General features: G+C 47.3%; 1 protein-coding gene across 3 annotated transcripts in view; it reads right to left on the bottom strand.

Moving 5' to 3' along the window:
• Positions 1–522: 522 nt before the first annotated feature.
• The window catches only part of LOC144711518 (spatacsin carboxy-terminus protein), a 61,492-nt gene continuing 42,079 nt past the window's right edge, over positions 523–19,935 (bottom strand). For 2 of the 3 annotated variants that reach the window (XM_078585542.1, XM_078585544.1), the window contains 9 exons: positions 19,281–19,698; positions 18,703–19,167; positions 18,155–18,271; positions 17,942–18,063; positions 17,147–17,852; positions 11,596–11,850; positions 11,316–11,498; positions 2,622–2,951; positions 523–1,466 (listed from right to left, as the gene is read on the bottom strand). In XM_078585542.1, coding sequence (XP_078441668.1) covers positions 723–1,466; positions 2,622–2,951; positions 11,316–11,498; positions 11,596–11,850; positions 17,147–17,852; positions 17,942–18,063; positions 18,155–18,271; positions 18,703–19,167; positions 19,281–19,698 — 3,340 coding nt within the window. In that variant the 3' untranslated portion in view covers positions 523–722. The remainder of the gene's footprint in view (positions 1,467–2,621; positions 2,952–11,315; positions 11,499–11,595; positions 11,851–17,146; positions 17,853–17,941; positions 18,064–18,154; positions 18,272–18,702; positions 19,168–19,280; positions 19,699–19,935) is intronic. The other variant, XM_078585543.1, reaches the window with a different exon arrangement.

Here is a 19,935-nt window from a genome sequence, read left to right as displayed (position 1 = left end):
TTATTAGAACACAAAATAGAAGGGCATAAAACTGAACTATGGTGATAACAGATTTAATAAAAGCTATTAGATTTTCATCATTATATAAACTCACCATGCCAAATAACTTTTTAACATGTTTAAAGATGTAGTAAGTTCCGATTGTATTTATTTAAAATACATATTTTAACCGTACCATTTTTTCCTTAATTGTGGAAATGGCGTGTACAAAATATATACTTAATTGATTAATCTAATCTTTTAACAGTACCATTTTCTTTAATTTAAGTCATGTGAAGCATAATAATGCATTTGACTAATTAAATCTTAGTGGACCAATTAATCATCTGATGATTCATTTAAAATTTTCATCCTTTTCGTGTTTGTTCACGAACAAACACGAAAGAACCAAACAGTGTTCGTCAACAAACAGTGTTCGTTCGTTGATGAAACACGAACTTCCCTACCCTAAAACCCATGAGAAAAAACCGAACCCCCACCCACCAAATCACTCAGCTAACATTTCCTGACATCAACGTGGACTTTTTACTCTCAAACTTTCAATACCTGCAACCGAATCGACAAGTTTTACACACAATATCAACAAGTGAGGGGTGCCCTCTTCCGACATCAACATGAACTTTCATCAGTACCTGCAACAACGGAATCAGACAGGTTTCACACACCCAAGTCCCAAGATGAACAAAGCGGGGACGGACGGACTCACCAGTCACCAGGTGAGGTCACATGAGGGGGAGGTAGGTGCCGCCGTGGCCCTTTCGGAGGATGAGGGGCCCGGCGAGGTCGGGGACGCGGTCCAGAGCCTCGTTGCAGGCGCGGACCACGTCGGCGAACCCCGTCGCGACCCCCGCGAGCTGCGCGCGGAGTCGCAGGTCCCTGGTGCGCCTCAGCAGGCACCGCATCGACCTCCCCAGCTGGCGGACCCAGTCCGCGGGCAGCCCCCCCGGCGACAGCCACACCGAGAAGTGCGCCTGCTCCCCCCGCGCCGCCACCTCCGCGCGGTAGAACCGCGCCAGCTCCAGCAGCATCGCCGCCGGCAGCGGCAGCGCCGCCACGAACTCGCCGAGGAAGGCGCCGAACAGGTCGGGCCGCGGCATGCGGGCCCACAGCGCCGGGGCCCACTCGCCGGGGTGGTTCAGCCCGTAGGCCTCGGCCACGAGGAGGGCTTCCTGGAAGCGTGGCTGCTCCGCCATGGCGCGGCGCGCGTTGGTCTCGGAGAGGTGCGTCCAGAGGGCGTCGGGGAGCCGCAGCGGGAGGGAGAGGAGGGCGGCGCGGGCGCAGGCGCGGTGCGCCTTCTGCCCGGCGTCGACGCCCGCGTAGACCTCGGCGGCGGAGAGCAGCAGGCGCGCCGCCTCCAGCAGCGCCGGGTTGCGCTCCGGCTGGCCCGACCACTGCCCCTCCCACTCCCCCGCCCTCTCCTCCAGCACCGCCCCCATCTCGTGCTTCATCTCGAAGTGCCCGTACACCTGCATCCATATCAACCAACCCCTTGATTCATCATCTCGTGATGATGATGATGATGGTGATCCCCGGTATCATCGTCTCATGATGATGATGATGATGATACTTGAAGTCATCGTGATGGCCGTGATGATGAGAATGGACGATGATGAATTATGGTTTTCCCGTTGTTAGTGCCCGTGGACCTGGTCACTAGAGATGATGATCATGACTGCGGTGTCGCCTACATGGCCCCTAGTTGTTTTGAAGATGATGATCATGATGTTATGGTGATGACAATTGAAATCATCTGTGATGACCGTGATAATGAGAATGGCGACGATGAATCTAGTTTTCTTCCCCTAGAAGGGTTCTCCATAATGAACATGAACCTGGTCACTGTGATGATCACGACTGCGGTGTCGCCTACATGGCCCCTAGTTGTTTTGAAGATGATGATCATGATCTCATGAGGATCATGATAGTTGAAATGAAAGTGATGACCGTGATAATGAGAATGAGAATGGCGATGATGAACTATGGTTTCCCCATTGTTAGTGCCCATGGACCTGGTCACTAGAGATCATGATCGCGACGGTGATGTTGCCTACATGACCCCTAGTTGTTTTGAAGATGATGATTGTGATGTCATGATGATACTTGAAATGAAAGTGATGACCACGGTAATGAGAATGGCGATGATGAATCTAGTTTTCTTCCCCAAGAAGGGTTTCTCCATAATGAACGTTGACCTGGTCACTGTGATGATCACGACTGCGGTATCGCCTACATGACCCCTAGCTGTTTTGCAGATGGTGATCATGATCGCATCATGATGATACTTGAAATCATCGTGATAATGAGAATGACGATGATTTTTTGATGATGGGGAGCATGATGGTGATAACGATGATGATGGCAAGAATGACAATGATGACAACTATGATTAATGATAATGACGATGATGATGGTCTCGATGAGGATGGTGATGGTGTTGCTGATGATGAAGATAATGAATGGGAGATCTGCGCTACATAAGCAATATTAATATGATTATTATGGCGAGAAGGACGATGATGATGAGTATGATGAACAAGTATGATTATGGCCTTGAAAAGGATGGTCATGGTGCTGCTAATGATGAAAACAAGGTGGAGGAATCGGAGGTCTAGTCTGCATACCATGGAGCTTGACTCCAGGTCGTGCGGATCATAATGCTTCAGGGCGGAGAGCACCGCCATGCGGAAGCCTGTTGCCCCCACTGCAGCAGGATCGGCGGCAGAATACTTTTGCAGCAAAAGCTCCAGCTGCCCATTCTCGATGAGAATCCCAAATATGAAGCTCAGAGCATGGAAGTTGGTCACTCCAGTCACCAGGCGGGCCAAACACGCAAAATCCCCCTCTGAGACATAGCACTCCACCCTCTTGGCTGCCAGCGCCACCAGCACATCGACCCCATCCAGGCAGGCGGATGACTTGTAAAAGTGGTGAGCCAGGATGAGCAGCTCTACCTGTTTTTGAAACACCAAAACAGGTCAGCTGTCAATTTCATCAATGTTCCTCGGGCTTTGGCATTGGTCTTCGGATGTCTGAATCTAAAATGAATCACCAATTTAATGACACTTTTTCATACTTTCAAAATGATGAACTTTATCAAGATTTTTTTATTTTTTCTTGACCAAAAAAACTTTAGGTTAGCTCTTGGCATCAACGATGACAATGATGAGAGGATGAATCATCCACTTCATTCTTATCCAGTTTTCATCACTCTCATCTTCCAGTTTCCTAGAGATGCCATTGTTGCCCAATTTGCCATCAGTTTCCAAGCATAGGTAATATCCGATCAAGAAACACAGAAATATGAGAGAAAAATGACAATTCACCTATACACCAAGAAATACAGTAGGACAGAGTCTATGCACTGAGATGAATTCTAAGAGTTGCAAAGAAAGTAGTTCACAAGACGGTCGAGGAACAATAGAAGGACAACACGGACGCTGCCGTATTGGCTGCATCCTTGTTGGAGAGCTCATCGTATTGGCTGCCCCTCACCGGCTCTTGGAGAATCTCCGTAGCCTCCAGCCCGTTACACCCAATCAGGTAATAATAGGCCAATGGTTCTTGATGGTCGTGGGGCCCGCTCTCATTAGGGCCCTGAACATTCCTCTTTTCTGACAAGTGGCCTCCTCAAGCACTATTGGAAAGGTTCATATTGCATAGAGATCATCATCTGGTTTTATCATCACTTTGTTCAATTCATCATCATCATTCTGCCAACCTGATATGTTTCACCAGTGGGTTTATGCCCGGAAGACGCGGCAGCAGCCCAAGTTGGACATGCAGGCCCGACCCACTTTGGTTCCTACTTAAGCCCTACCTCTAGGAAGGAAGGGTAGGAAGCATGATGCACTGTGAGTCTCTCTAGTTCCCTCTCCTCCCTACCTCATTCCGGTTGTGACTCTTCCCTTCTCTGTGCTCACGGGCCCTGTCGTGCAACGACTGCTCATCAACAATCCTTCACCATTTCCCTCCACCCTGGGAATATCTCTCTCTACTCCCCTCCCTCCTCCCTATGTGCATGATTTGAGACTTTGAATTATCATTTCGTGTTGAACAATCGCATTACAGTGTCCAACGATTTTGATCCCACCCCCGGGATCGTATCACAAACCTAGTTGGGAAAACAAAGAGTTGTCTTGCTAGTCATTTTATTTTCCATTTACACATTTAGGTGATTCCTCAGAGCTAGGCTAATATACGTATGTACCTCCACCTTATGTCAGTTTCACCTAAAACTATAAATTCTGTATGTGGCCTAACAAATGAATTTTCTTGGGTAGGTCTCGCTTTCTCTCTATAACACAGATTGAAGAACGAGAAATCTTTTTTTTTTTGAAGAAAATAAGGAAGACCATGCTTAAATGGTGGCGAACCTGCTACCATTACCAATGAAAATCATGTACATTTGAGTTATAGATATGACCGAAATGGTCCACCAATCATTTCCCTCCAACCCAAGAAGACACTAGCGCCTCAATGTTGTGAATGATGCTCTCCACTGACGCCCGCCTCCCCTTGAATACCACCTCATTTTGGTGCAGCCATAATGCCCGTAGCACCGAAAGTAGCCTTCCCCATTCCAGCCTGCTCCAGTACCTGCCACCCGTGACTAAGGTCCAAAATGCCTCATCGGAGGAGATAATCACCTCTGATATCTGCCGCGATGCCCATACTCCTTGGGCGAACTGGCAGCTGAAGAATAGGTGGGAGCAGTCTCGTCCCCCGGGGTGCAAATGGGACACTCGATGGAAGCTATCGGGTTCCACCTCCTCCGAAAAACCCATGTGACCAATATTTGTCGTCTCAATAGCCAGTAGAAGAACTCACTTTCAGAACTTTTTGCCTCATCAGCATGGCACATGAATTGTTGGTTTCCGAATCTCCCCCTACTTCCCCTGAGATCTTCATATATGCATCCTTCACCGAGAAAGTTGGCCCTCACCATATCCAGCCATCTCGATATACATTCGAAAGTTTGATAGGCGAAAGGATCTCTTGTAACCCCATCAGTTCCTCAAACCGCGGCTCTGATAATGCCCATTCATGATAGGGACCCAAGCTCCTGACCAGCATTCAACGACTGTGGCATTTGGGTTCCCCGCTAGAGCAAAAAGTCTTGGACATTTCAACTTCAGGACGCCTTGATTGGACCAGTTATTGGTCCAAAATCAAAAACTGGCCCTGTCCCCCAACTTGGGGCCAAAGAACTCACGGATGTAGACTGCACCAAAAGGGGGACTCCCTGGGAACTTTAGCCCACCTTTCCCCCAATCAGTCTCCAGCCATATCTGTCCCTAAGGACATTGAGGACAAGGCCCTCTGCTGATGTCACAATCCTTTCCATCCATTTGGTCAGAAGTGCCAGATTCATGGAGTCTATGTGGAGTATCCCCAGCCCTGCTAGCTTCATGGGTCTGCAGACCTCTTCCCAAGCTACCAGAGGTACCCCCTTCCCAAGCAGACCTCTTCCCGTCAGCCGCGGTCCCAACGGCTGCCGACCCGCCAGCCATGGCCACGACGACCGACGAACCGCCAGCCACCGCGACCCCGACTGCCGTCGTCCCCAGGCCGACAGCCGCCGCTCGGTCGATCGGCGCTCCGACGGCTCCGACCGATGCCGCTCTGACGGCCACCGCCCTAGGCTCGCCCTGTGGGTCCCTCGACCAGGGGGGTTGCCCTAGGGCAAGGCGGGCAGGGGCGGAGGGCCGGGCTAGCCCGGCCCACCCCGAGAAGGTCCGCCAGCATGATGCTAATGGGCCTGCTCTGAGGGGAAACGGGTCGGGCGTGTGTTTCCCACCCCCGGCCGGCCCGTTACTATCAGGCAGGCCCGTTTCGAGTGGGCGACCCAGCAAATACGCCCGATAGGGGGATTTTCACCATTAAAGGCCCACCATGAATCCCCGTTGGCCCAAACAGACCATGTGACCCGGGGAACGGGCCAGCCATGGCTTTCCTACCCGAGACCGGCCCAACTGGACCCCTGGCCCGCCTGTTTCTCAGGGGACGGTCCCAGCTGCACTCACCGCCCGAGGAACTGCCACACGCTGCCAGTGGACCGTCGTGGTCCACTCGCGAACCTGTTGCGCACCGCCCGGGAAACCACCGTGCGCCGCGGGAGGACCGCCACGCTCCACCCTCGGACCCGTCACGCACCACCCGGGGAACTGCCGTACGCCGCAGGAGGAGCGCCGTGCCACCTGGGGATCCACCATTCCCCATCCAGGGCCCGCCGCAAACCACCCATGGATCCGCTGCGCCACGCCCGCGGACCGGCCACGCCACACCCTGGGAACCTGCCCCGCGCCAGCCAGCAAGCCGCCAGCTAACTCGCCACGAGCCACCACCACCAGGTTGCTCCGCCACCACCGCCGCCGTCACCACCAGCAACAAATGCTTGTCACCTCCGTCCCACCATGCCGACCGTGCTCGCCTCCGCTGCTGCCCTAGGGGGACCTACCGCACAAGCCACCGACACCAGCTTGAGGACAAGCTGGTTTTTCAAGGGGGGGAGTAATGATAGGATCCTAGGGGTAATTTCATCATGTTAGCCCACAGGGGCGTTCTAGTCTTTTGCTGTTATGTATTTCCCTTTAAATAGGGATGCCCTCCCTTTAGGAGGGCAGCCAAGGAAGAAGAAGAATAATGAATTAGTGCCTTGTCTCCCCCTCTCCAAGTCCAGGTCTGGCCTCCCTTCTCCCCTCTACGATCCCCGTTCTCGAGATCGTCTCTACCTCACCGCATCTTCAGGCGGCTCATCCCCGGCCGATCCCTACCTCCCCTGCTCGGCCTCCTCTCCTACTCTTCTCGTTTCACCTCGCAACCCAGGGAATTCCCTTCTCGCCTCACCCTCTCCCACCCTCGGATACGGACCTCAATCAAGGACCGTATCAGCTCCCCAAAGAAAACCCCTCATCAGTCCCTCTAGGCTCTGAAAGCACTGATCTCAGTAATACCAAGCGATCCCCTTTTGATAGCACTTTGGCCTGTCCGCCTTCCAACCGCTGCTCCACCTTCTTGATAACTGGCTGCCATTCTGTGGTTAAAATACATCTCCCCTTCAGTGGAAGACCTAGGTAACTCATTGTTAGAGAACCCCGACGCCTGCCTAGTGTGTTGGCCCATTGTGCTTCTTCCACCGACGAGACGCCAAATCCCACAAATGCCCACTTAGCTCGGTTGAGACTTAACCCTGAGAAGTCAGCGAAAATATCTAACAATGTAGATAAGGTGTGAGCTTCTGTCACAGATCCTTCCATGAAGAACGTAGTGTCGTCCGCATGCTGAAGTGGTGGAATGCCCCCTGGGTAGCTCGCAGTCTGGAAGCCCCTTAATATACCGCGGTCGGATGCCTTAAGGGTGCATGTGGCCAAGGTGTCCAGTGCCAAGACAAATAGTAATGGGGCTAATGGGCCACCCTGCCTGACTCCGCTCTATGGATGGATCCATCCCCCTTCTGCACGACCATTGTCCAGAACTGAGAATGTGTGGGACGTAACACAACATCGTACCCATGCCACCCATTCTTCGGGAAAGCCCCTCTTTCGCAAAACAGACCATAGGAATCTCCAAATCGAGCGAATCATACGCTTTGGCAAAATCGACCTTCAAAATAAATCCCTTTGTCCCATTTCTCTTCCATTTTGATACAATCTCCCCTGCCACCACCGCACTGTCCACCACCTGTCTAACCAGAATGAATGCCGATTGAAATGTTCCAATTAGCCAATACCTTGGTGATGATGAGGTATATCAAGTTTGATAGGGCAATGGGTCTAAAATCCACCACGCTCCTTGCACCCGGTCTCTTGGGCAGCAAAAATAGATGTGACCGATTGAACCAATCCAATCCAAAGTTGCCTCGACTGAACGCATTCAGGGTACCCATCACATCGGATCCCACAGTATCCCAGAGTTCGTTGAAGAAGAAGACTGGGAAACCATTGGGGCTCGGTGCTCCTTCCCCATTTAATCCTAAGATTGCAGCCTTCACCTCCTCCACGATAAATGGTTTCACTAACTCTTCTTGTTGTTCTTGGGTCATCTTGGATGCACTTCTTCCACTCCATCTCCATTGGTTCCGAGCCCCCTCCCCCTGGTTATCTCTCTCTCTGAAATGATCTGCGAGTGCTCCACCAACAGCTTTTGACCCCACAATTTCACGGTCCCCCACTTGCACTCGTAGTATATGGTTCGAACGCTTCCTTCCATTAGCCATTAAATGAAAAAACTGAGTGTTGGCGTCTCCCTCCTTCAGCCAAAGTTGCCTCGATTGTTGCCTCCAATCAAGTTCTAGTTTCTTATCTTCTACTTCCACCATCGCTCTGCATGCTTTCCTTTCATGAAGCTTGGCATCTGCTAAACATCGGGTGTCTACAACTGCATCCAACTGCTGGACTCATGCCAGGGCTTCCTCTCTTATACGATTTCTTCCTTTTCGTATCGTTTTATTAACCCCGAAAAGGTGATGTGTACGCACAGTTAGTCGGACCCATTTCTTGCATTCCAGCTTTTGAAATGGAAGACCAAAAAGCCTCAGAGTTTTGATCCTGCCCTCCCATCCCGACTATAGAGTCTGGAGTTCGGTCTATCTCCCGACTCTAGAGTCACATAGAAATCTCTTCCAAACAGCATCGGAATCCCGTGAAAGAGTGAAGCCACTCCTAGCTCCTCCCACAACCTGTTTTCAGGATCACAGGTCTTTCTACCATTTAAGCATTACAAGATTTTTCGGAGCAATACACATAAATCTTCTAAATTTACCAGTTATAAATTTTGTGTCCATTAAAAAAGATGAACTATAACTGCAGGATTTACATTTTACAAAAAAACCTTCTTCTATTTGAGAATTTTGAAGATTCCACAAAGCTGTAATCACGGTATGAGGAGAATGTGGATTCTAGCTGATATAAATCTACAAAGGGGGATAGTTGGTCAACATAGAGGCTTGTGGCCTCTACTGACAAGGGGACACTATGACACTATAAAGGGAGGGGAATTTCATCAGAAAGAGGCATTCCATTTTTTGGAAATCAGTTGCTGCCGCAACAGCACTGGATGAAGAGTTATCTGAATCCTGAGGGTGAAAAGACATCCATTTTGTCGATCATTGTGCTTTCATTGTTCCTTCTCTATCCATTTTCCTCTCGACTGACATTCTTATCCTCTACGTTCCTTCCTATTCTGATCTACACAGTCACGAATTGTGGAACCCTAATTTGTCATTTTGGGGTTTATATTGAAGTTATTGGCTGTGATTTTGATAGACTATATTCCAAGAAGTACCAAAAGAGGAAACTCAGATCGAGTCAACGGACTGTTGACCAGTCAAAGTGACCCAGACAGATAGGGCAGTGTTCCACCCCTATAAATAAAAGGGGCAACCCAGGCATTGGACACTACTCATTTTCTTGAAGTTGTGGCTCGACAGTTAGAAGGCGAGAAGGCAGGAGCAGCAGGAGATCATCTTCGCCTGCTGGTCTGGAGGGAGGAGTTTCACCTGAGAGGAGGAACCACCCAAGATCGAGAAGGAGCTTTGACCTGAGAGGAGGAGCCATCAAGATCTACTCTATTTCCTTAGTTCTTCAAGCTACATTGTCAAATATTTGGATTTTGACATCTATTTGGTTGACATTGTTAGTTGATACTATTGGGGAGTATCAGATTTCTCTTTCATTTCATCTTTTAACCAGATGTTATTGTGGTAGCTCTTGATTCCACTGGCAAGTGGATAAGCTAATATGGAGATCAAGGATATTAATACAAAGGTAAAGAGTTTAGGGTACAACAGAAAATACAGTAGAAAAAGATATAAATGGACTTCTTCCTCCAACACTCCCCCTCGTGTATGTCCTTTGGGTCTTGCATACACTGGCTCCCTAGGCCCACCACATTTGAGATATCAGGGCTGGTGTGGGATAATTAAATCAGTTTTCCCACTAATCTCTGACCTTATCTGTAGTCGCCTGTCCTTTCCAAGGCCAAGCTCGAGATTAATATAGTCGGTCAGCTCTTGAAAGCTAAGTCGTGCTAAAAATTATGGTTAGTTAGCACTTGAATCCAACAAGGTGTCAGAGCCAGGTGGCAGGTTCAAATCCATGGCACTAAGGTTATAAACAGGCCAGCAGCAGGTGTTTGTGGGGTAGTATTGAAGTATAACATCCTGCTTGAAGAGTAAAGTTGTGCCCTTGCTATCAGCTATAGCTTTTAGCACAGTTGGTAAGAGCTTGAATCCAACACATCCCAAAGGCGTCTCTCCTCTCAAATGACACCTCCTTTCTCTGATGATCAGTAAAGCTTTTTAAGTAAGTACCAAAGTGTGAGCTCAGGCCAGAAATAAATTTTGTGAACTTGATCTTCTAACTCACTCTTTCTTTAGAGTCCAGATTTTTGACGGGCCGGTCAGGCACAGCGGAACGACCAGAAAAATATGTGGAGTTATCAAGCCATATGATGGTGGTAACTATCCTTTATGGCTTGGATGATCCAGCTCATTCCAAATGGCTGCCATGACTGCAGCATATTCCAATACTTTTGTAGTCCCTTAAGTTAGAGTGATAGATTTTGGAACCAAGATTGTGATGTACGATTTATCATTATGCCTAGAATGCATTTGATGAAATTCTCCCACACATCCTTGACATTTAGGGACCACGGTAAGTGTAGCTCCACTGATGGCCCCACAGACTCAATTAGCCATGACTTAGTTAAGTCATTGGCCTCATACCAACCATTATGTTGGGGATTGGATGGCAGTAATGGTTTCTCAGTCTGGCGCTTAGATTTCCTCTGCCAAAACAGTATATTTTCAACATATACGAACCGGTCCAAGAGGTTAGCTCATTCGTTCCAACAGTCAAATACCGCATAGGCATAAATACAAATATTAAGAGTTTTGGGTACAATAGAAAATACAGTAGAAAAACATAAAAAATACTTTCTTCTGCCAACACCACCGAATCCCAAATAAGACACAATTTATTACCAATGTTTTAAAGCTATTTTAATTCAAGCACATAGTTGAAGAAGTCTAGAAATAAATTCCTGTGAACTCGTGAACCAACAACGAAATGGACACGAACAATGGCTATTGAGTCAAATGGGGTGAATCAGAATATGCAATCAGGCTAGTGCTACATTTGCTAATCACTTTTCAATCAATTTTTTTTTGAATGAAATCACTTTTCAATCAATAGAGAAACCGGGTTATCAAATCACTTTACAATGCAGGATTTGTAAAATTATGGGTTGATGAAAAGAATGACACAAAAACTGGCTAATCGGTAAAATTTTACGCAATGATATATTGCAGTCATTACCTCACATGCATGGGGAACTTCCTGCCCCGTCATTACCAAACGTGTAAGCGCATGCCCGATTTCCTGTTCAGACGGACAAAGTTTTGACCATTTGAAGAAGTCGCTGAACCTCCACAAGAGAGGGGCAGGGCCTTCATCATTCTGAGAATCCATGTACCCTCCTCGATGCGCAGCCAAAAGCCCCTGAAATAAGGATTCAAGCCAGTTACAATAAAGCAAGCCACAACTTTTGAAGAAATGAAATTGAAAGGGAAGATGAAGATGCCATAAAAAATCATGCCTTTAAGAATGATTCTGCCAGAATCTTTGCAATACTGGCTGAAGGCATAGGATGAGTCTGGACGAAAAGCCTGGCCTCTTCCAGGGAGTCCTGGGCCTTGAGAGAGAGTAGCTGGAGCAATTCAATTGGCTGCTTCTTGAATGCTTCCGCGAATGAGAAGCCCAGCACGTTGGATGCTTTAGCAACTGCTACTATTCTCTTGCACATTCCTCGGCCCCCACCTTCGCTGCACTTGGCCGTCAAGGCTTCCAAAACCTGTAGATAAAAAAAAATATTATGTTCAGAAAATGCTGAAGTCAGGGAGTGATGTTTACAGCACAGAGGGTTCCAGATCAATGGTGACGTTGACTCATCATCGTCATCATGTTTCCAAGAGCAGCCATCATCATTATCATCCATTCGTTTCCAAGCTAAGATGAAGCATTGAATTTAACCAGTTTCCAAGAGCCATCATCATCACCAATATCATCATGATCCACCATTTTTCAATCTAAGATAGAGCATTGAATCATTCATTGTTATTCCATTCTCTAGAAGTCGTCCATCATCATCTATAATTTCCTATCATCTTCATCGTCATCGACATCCATTATCATTGTTCTCTAACCTTAATGTTATGTGTCAGCAGAAACCCTATTTCTTCATCATTCATTTTATTCTCTAATTTTCTGTTTTTGTTCTTTACATGTAAATGTGGGCACCACACATAAGAGACTGATATAGTCGAAGATATCAGTAGATCAAATCTGAATATGTTCTCGACAAATGCCTCTCAAATAGGAATGAGTTTTCGAACGATGGGCGATCGGGATGGCCCTCCTTCCTCTGGAGTAGCTCCTTCCAGATCTTCCGGATTCTTCAGAAACGCTCCCTCCGATCAGCAGCTGTTGGCTCCCTCTCCCAGCTCCTCGGGCGTCTCCTCTACGATGAGCTCCTCCCTGCGGTCGCCGTCGAGATCTGCCCCCTCAGCTGCTTTGGCCTTCCGACTAACCGTCGACTGACTTTTCAAGAAATGACTAAAAAGATACCTCGTCTGGGATAGCTGCCCTTATTTATAGGGATCGGCGCTTCCCACCTTATTGAGTCCGCACTCAGGTCAATGCGTATGGTCATTAGGGCGTTGACCAGCCCTATGCCTGTTCTTCCTCTTGTATTTCTTGGCATAGAACTTATCAGAGGCCCACTTATCCACTTACCCACCTACATGGCCCAAGCCTATTTCTTGTATCTCACTGGTTTTAAACCAGTGAAACCTTACCCAATCGATATGGAGGTTTTTTCACTTGTTCTCTCGTTCTGACTGGTGGCTAGGTCAACAGGCGACCTGCCATCGAGCTTGCTAACATGGGGAACTCGATGCCCCGGTGGAAGGTGCAATCCAATCTCTCCTCTCATTCCTGAAGGAAGCTACTTGCTACTCTAAGGAGCTGACAGGGCTCTTCAAGAGACGAGGTTGGACTTCTGGGCTTGAAAGATGGCCACAGAGATCAATAAAGCGAGCTCTAGTGATTCAGTATCAGTTCAAGACTATGAGAGGATGGTACATCATATTTTTTCAGGTGTCCCTGAACCCCTCAAGCATGATTGGTTGAATACACTGCATTGGGGTCACTATGTGGAGATCATCCTTGAGGGATGAGGTCTGTTTGAGAATTGATTGATCCAAGCAGTGCAGGGTAGAGATCTTGGAAGGAAGATGACGCCCTAGTTTGAGCTTGGCTCCTCGGGAGCATGCACCCCACACACCCCCAGGGTCAGGCAAACACAGTGATGGTCCAGCATGGTGCCACAGAAGATTGTGACCCAGTTGCTCCTGAAGAATCCGGTACAATGCCCAAGAATACGGGGGAGGAAATATCTGCCCCAGGGAAGAAGAGGAAAGACTCGCGTCCTTAGTAGGATATGCATCCATGACCGGATAAGGTATTATCATATTCCCTCTGTTTTTCATACATATATTCTGGGAATGAGTTGGATCATTGACTAAGGAACAAATTATTTTCATATGACTGATACGATCCGTCAGCGCATTTATGCTCGTAAGAAGTCACTGCAGCAGCCCGATTCTGAAACCCCTACCCTGCTCGTTTCAGGTTCCATTTAATCCCTCTCCCTGAGAGAAGGGCAGAAAAGAAGTTCATTGTGAGTCCCCCTACCCTCTCTCTTCTACTCGCTCTGGTCGTGACTCTCCTTCCCTGTGCTTGCAGGTTAATGTCGTCATCCCTGTCGAGCAATGATCATTCGGCGGAAATCCTTCGCTATGTCCCCATCATTTCCATTCTTTGCTTTCTCCCCAGGAACATCTCTCTCTCCCTCCCTTCCAACTTGACCACTCTAATTTATCTATAGTGTGCATTGATTCGATATCGAGCCAGGATCGACCCATTGGTATCAGAGCCACCTTGCTTCCCTTCGCAACTGCAATGGATGCTAAATCAGAGCACTACGCCGCGCCAAGTGAGGACGATGCTGCCATGGAATGGCATCTCGCTCCGCTGGCCAAACAGATGCAGCTCCTCATGGCTGCACAGCCGCGCCAAATTGCCGTTGCCGTGCCACCGCCTTTGGACCCCCATTTTGGGCCACTAAGGACCCCTTTAGAGGCTGACCTTGCCGCGTCGGATTCCATCTCAACAACGACGAGGCCGACCTTCTGCTGCTACCTCTGCGTCCCCCCTACCGGCGCCGTACGTCCCTGGGCACTTCCCATCTTTCGCCCATTCCAGTGGGTCTACAAGGATACACATCTGCAGTCACCTTCCTACTGTTGCCCAACCTCAGCACCGATGTCATCTTTGGGTACCCGTGGCTGCACCCTTGGTTGGACGCAAGCACACTGGGACCTCTTCCTCGATACTTGGACAGGTGGACAGGGTGTGCCATACCCTAGTGGGTAACCCTGATACTTGCCGGACTGACACTACATGACACCAACCCGACAGGGTCCCGAGCACCCTACACATCACCTACATTTCGAATTTGCAGTCCTTATCGGCCTCGACAGAAGTGCAAGCATTCCTGGAGCATCAGTTTCCGCGGGTTTTTTACCACCCTGGCAGACTGCCTCCTCGGCGCGCCTTCAACCACCAGATCTCTCTCCTCCCAGTTATGGGTCCTGTCAACTCACAACCCTACTGCTACGCTCATCTTCCGAAGAACGAGCTTTGAGGGTTTGAACCAGAGCAACTTGACGCGGGCATAATTCAACCCTCATGCAGTCTCTACTCGAGTCCGGCTCTCCTGGTCCCCAAGGAGGACAATGGGTGACAGTTTTGCATCGACTACCGTGCCCTCGACAAGATTACCAGTCCCCAACCGTTTTCCAATTTCTGATTTCTGTGGTTGACGAGCTCCTTGAACAATTGCACTGCATGGCGTATTTTTCCAAGCTCGATCTCAGACCTGGCTACGACCAGATTTGGATGCATGAGCATGATATCTACAAGACGGCGTTCCGCACTCACCTGGGACACTATGAGTACCTCGTCATGCTGTTTGGGTTATCCAACACACCGGCAACCTTCCAGGCCTCGATGAACCACGTCTTCCAGCCCGTCCTACGGAAGTTTGTTTGGTCCTTTTTTGACGATATTTTGATCTACAGCTGCTCCCAGGATGAGCACATGGGACATCTCATTCAGGTTCTGCAACTCCTTGAGGCCCATGCTCCCTTCGTCAACATCAAGAAATACTTCTTCCTCCAGTCCCAACTTGAATACCTGGGTCACTGGGTGTCTTCTGCCGGAGTTGCCACGGACGCCGATAAGGTGTGGCCCATCCAAGAGTAACCGTGGCCGCTCACCCTCCAGCACCTATGGGGGTTTCTAGGGCTGGCCAGCTATTACAGAAGATTCGTGGCCAGTTACAAACATGGCCCCCTGAGGCTCATTCGGCGTTTGAGCAGCTGAAACACACCCTCTCTACGGCGCCGGTACTCATCCTCCCTGACTTTGCTCATGAGTTTGTCTCGGGGACAGATGGCTCAATGGAGACGTATAAGGTCAGGCTTGTGGCCTAAGGATATAATTAGTCATACTGTATTGACTACATAGAGACGTTTGCACCAGTGGCAGAACTCAACACTGTCTGGATATTGATTGTGATTGCAGCAAACTCAAGATGGCGTCTCAACCAGTAAGGCGTGACAAATGCATTCTTACATGGAGACATAGAGGAAGAGATATACATGCAGCTACCACCTGGATGCTATTCTCCTGAGCAGGGTAGGAAAGTACGCTGGCTGAAGAAAACACTCTACCGACTGAAGGAATCACCACATGCATGGTTTGGGAAATTTTCTCTGGCCACGAAGACTATGAGGTACATTCAAAGCAACCGTCATCACACTTTATTCGTCAGAGGTTCCAATTCAGGGGGGGTTATGGCTTTATTAGTATATGTAGATGACATCATAATCACCGGCAGTAATGATAAAGCTTCCTAAGAGTTGAGTAGACAATTGTCAAGTCTATTCAACATCAAATCCTTGGGCCCTTGAGATTTCCTGGGAATTGAAGTGGCCTACTCCCGAGAGGATCTATTCATTTCCCAGCAGAAATATATACTGGATCTCCTAAATGGGACTGGGACGCTGGAATCCAAATCCACTTGTACCCCAATTGATTCAAACATGAGGCTTGGTACATCCCAGGATGACAGTCCTCTCAATAAGGAACGATACCAAAGATTAGTGAGTAGACTTATCTACTTGAACCATACAAGACCAGATATAGCCTTCTCTTTTGGATTCTTGAGTCAATTTATGCATTTCCTGAGGGAAACACACTGGCAAGTCACCCATAGAGAGCTATCCTATCTAAAAGGGACAACGGATAACGGTTTATTATACAGAGGGGCAGTGATTATTCTGTACAAAGCTAGACCGATACTGACTATGCAGGGTCTTTAGAAGATCAGAGATCAACATCCGGGGTTCTTGAAGATTTGGGATTTTCCCATGACAACCCAACCATCTTTTATTATGACATTAAGTCAGCTATTGATGTGGCACACAATCCTGTCCAACCTGACCAAACCAAGCACATTGAGGTAGATCGACACTTAATGCTTCTTCAGAGCAGCTAGCAGATATATTAACCAAAGGCCTTCAAAGCAGTAACTTCGAGCGAACGGTCTCCTAGCTGGGATTGATAGCATCTATGCACCAGCTTGGGGGAGATGTCAGCAGAAGCCCTATTTGTTCATTTTATTTTTGTAATTCTCTTTTTTGTTCTTTATATGTAAATGTGGGGCCCACACATAAGAGCCCCACTGGAAGCTGCTCTGTTCGGTCATGTTTCCGCTACTCTGCCCCCGCTATTCTTAAATCTCACTGGTCTTAAACCGGTGAAACCCTACCCAATCAATATGGAGGTTTCTTTTTCTGTTCTCTCACTTTGATTGACCGGTAGGTCAACAGCCTACCAGCCATGGATCTTGTTAACAACATGCGTGAAAAGCTTTCTCACAGATGGACCAAACTCCTAATTTTCCTTCAGTGTACGACAGAATAATTAATGAAAAAGAGAAATATCTCAAGTCTGAACCGCACCTGAATGATGTCAATGTTTTTTCCCCAAGAAAGCCCACATGATTCAATAGTTGACTCCAGTTCAGAATCCAAAAAAACTTGATGAATTTCTTCGCCAGTGGTGGGTTGAGACATAGATGCCAGTCTCAAAGCAATGTCAATAAGTAAAAGTTCAAATGGTGGACTTGATGCTGAAATTTTCAGCTGAAGTTGCCTGGCAGCTGCCACTTGACCATATTCCAGCAATGAACGTACGGCAGTCTCCAACTCCAATGTCGTCATTTGTTCATCCCACTCTGTGAATGTACCATCGACTTTCACATGATCTACTTGATACTGTCTCAAAAATGACTTTGGCGTCTTCCTATTATTGGCTGTGCCAAAACTTTCAATGGTGTCAGCTTCCTTTTGTAGGCTGTTGTCCATAGATGACAGCGGGCTTGCCAAGGCAAAAATTTTGCCTCTTCGTTTGGACCACGAACTCTTTCCAGAGCCAGATGAACCTGCATATGAGTATTCTCCCTCCCTCGCGCCTAGATTTCTTTCCTGAATTTCTTTTTGCCAGGTACTGACGTGATAATCCATCTTTGCAATGATATCTGCTGTGTATTCTATGATGCCCGGGGTCTTCACATGATCCTGAAATGGTGTGGCGGCAGACTCTGATTCAAGAGCTAAGAGCCAAATCCTAGATTCCATCTCTCGGAGAAGGTGCAATGGGTAAACCCTGTACATGATGCAAGAGAATAAGATCAATCTTATAGAGAAAGAAAAATGAAGAATACAAAAAGAAAACCCTGAGATAGGAAAGCTTACAGGCTAGACTGATTCATCATCCCACTCAGCCACTGCAGTGAAAGAATGAGAATTTCATGCACTTCTCTGGTCGTTATCTCTTTCTCAAGAGCTTGCGCATGCCTTAGGAAAAAATTTCCAGCCTGAATGAAAAAACGAAAATGTGAGTATTAATTCGGTTGACTAAGGCCTAGTAATCAATATGCCATTCAACATCTACTAGGGAAAGATGACCTGCAGTGCAGGAAGGGAATTGTGGACAAAGAGTCCATGGATGTGGCCCCAGAGAGCAGATCTCTCCTCTGCAATATCCCATAGGAATTCCTTGTATTCGGCCACAAAAGCTTCAGCCTGAGATCATAAAAACATGGAACTCAGATTTGACAGAGGCTAAGACTTTTAAGATATCCATCTAAAGGCTTTTTTTGCAGTTAAAATTCATACTTATCCACTCGTTACGATGGCCATAACTGATGGGAACAACAAGGATTTTGGCATCTCCATTAGTGCTACTAAGGGAAAATTCCCGTTCCATAGTAGCAACCACAAGCATAAAATGAAAGGTTGGGTGGGGAAACATTTGATACCACATGCACAATCAAAGATATTAGGCTTTGTCTCCAGAGTTTGGCAAGATATTGATTAAATTGGAATATATATGGTCAAAGAAGCCCATTCTGTAGAGATGCAACTACTGCATCAATCGATGGAATAATAAGTATGTGATTTTTTATGGTTAATTCAGTACTTAGAAAGATGAATAAAAATCTCGCCTGCTTTACCTGTTTTTCAGTAACATGGTGGACCAAGGATCTCCCGGTTTGATCACTTGATTCCATCAACTTTGCCCAGTGACCAGCTTGTTCCCACTTCCCATTTTTCATCAGTACAATCAAGAGTGAATCATCATTAAGGGTCTCATTATCAAAGCAAACTCCATCAATAACAGAGAGCAAAGGTTCAGCTACACTGAGTTTCCAGTATTCCCGACGGAAGAAAACATTGGTAGCACCCCCATCACCAAAGTCAGCGGTTTGCAGAAGTCGAAGCAAACACATCTTCTCATATGCTGATGGACATGTCAAAAGGACAGATTTTGCAGCATCTAAAGCGGTATTGCTTACCCATGTATAATTAATATTCCCATCTCTGCTAGAATTATAGGATTGATATGGTTCTTCCTTTATTCGGGCTGAAAATGATGCCAAGTGAGCTGTAGCTTCTGGCAGTCGCATTTGGGAAAATGCCTTTAATCATACATGAGAAAAAAAATTCCAAAAAAATAAAATCAAAATCCAGACAAAAATGAAGAGGAAAAAGGTTTTTTCTTCTTAGGATCTAAGCATCATGAAAAGCAGACCTGAAGAAACCGCACAAAAGGCAAGAGGGAACATAACGGAAGAAACAAGTCAAAAGCTCTGAGCAGAGGAAGATAAAGTTGCTGCTCACAAAGTACAGCAACCATCTTCGATAGCGATCTTAGAGTTTCAAAATCAGCAGCCATATTGGGTGAATTTTCTCTCCCGTCTCCTTCTGGATTTACTTCCATGACCTGGACTTTTGGGGCCATCGATGGATGTGGCATATCCGACGGATGAACAAAAGAATGATCTAAAGATGAGGAGTGCAGATAGCGTCTCCTCTTTGGTTTCCTTCTGTCATAATTGAATCCAATAGCTTCATTGCTTTCCAATAGCTCGTTTGTTGATTTCACCGCAGCTGAAATGTTTCTTGAAATTTGGGAGTAGATATCATCAACCTTGACAGATGAAGTCTCCCTGAGAGGAACAAAAAAAAGAAAATCAAGGAATTTATCAGTTATAAAGCAAGGACCTGAGTAAGAAAAATTCCTAGAAGTACTTAAAAAGAGCATTTCACTAGGGTGCGACTAAGCGGATATATTTTGACTTTTTTTAATAAGGGGAAAGATCCCCTGCAATCGGTGATCAACCCAAATATAATAATAGATATGAATGTGAAATACTTGGGCAACTGAAATGGTCCTCTCTCCAACC

Source organism: Wolffia australiana, chromosome 13, assembly GCF_029677425.1.
Source record: "Wolffia australiana isolate 7733 chromosome 13, ASM2967742v1".
Taxonomy (NCBI): Eukaryota; Viridiplantae; Streptophyta; class Magnoliopsida; order Alismatales; family Araceae; genus Wolffia; species Wolffia australiana.
The sequence above is the reverse complement of the archived record's forward strand: the minus strand, read 5'-3'. Positions and strand labels throughout refer to the sequence as shown.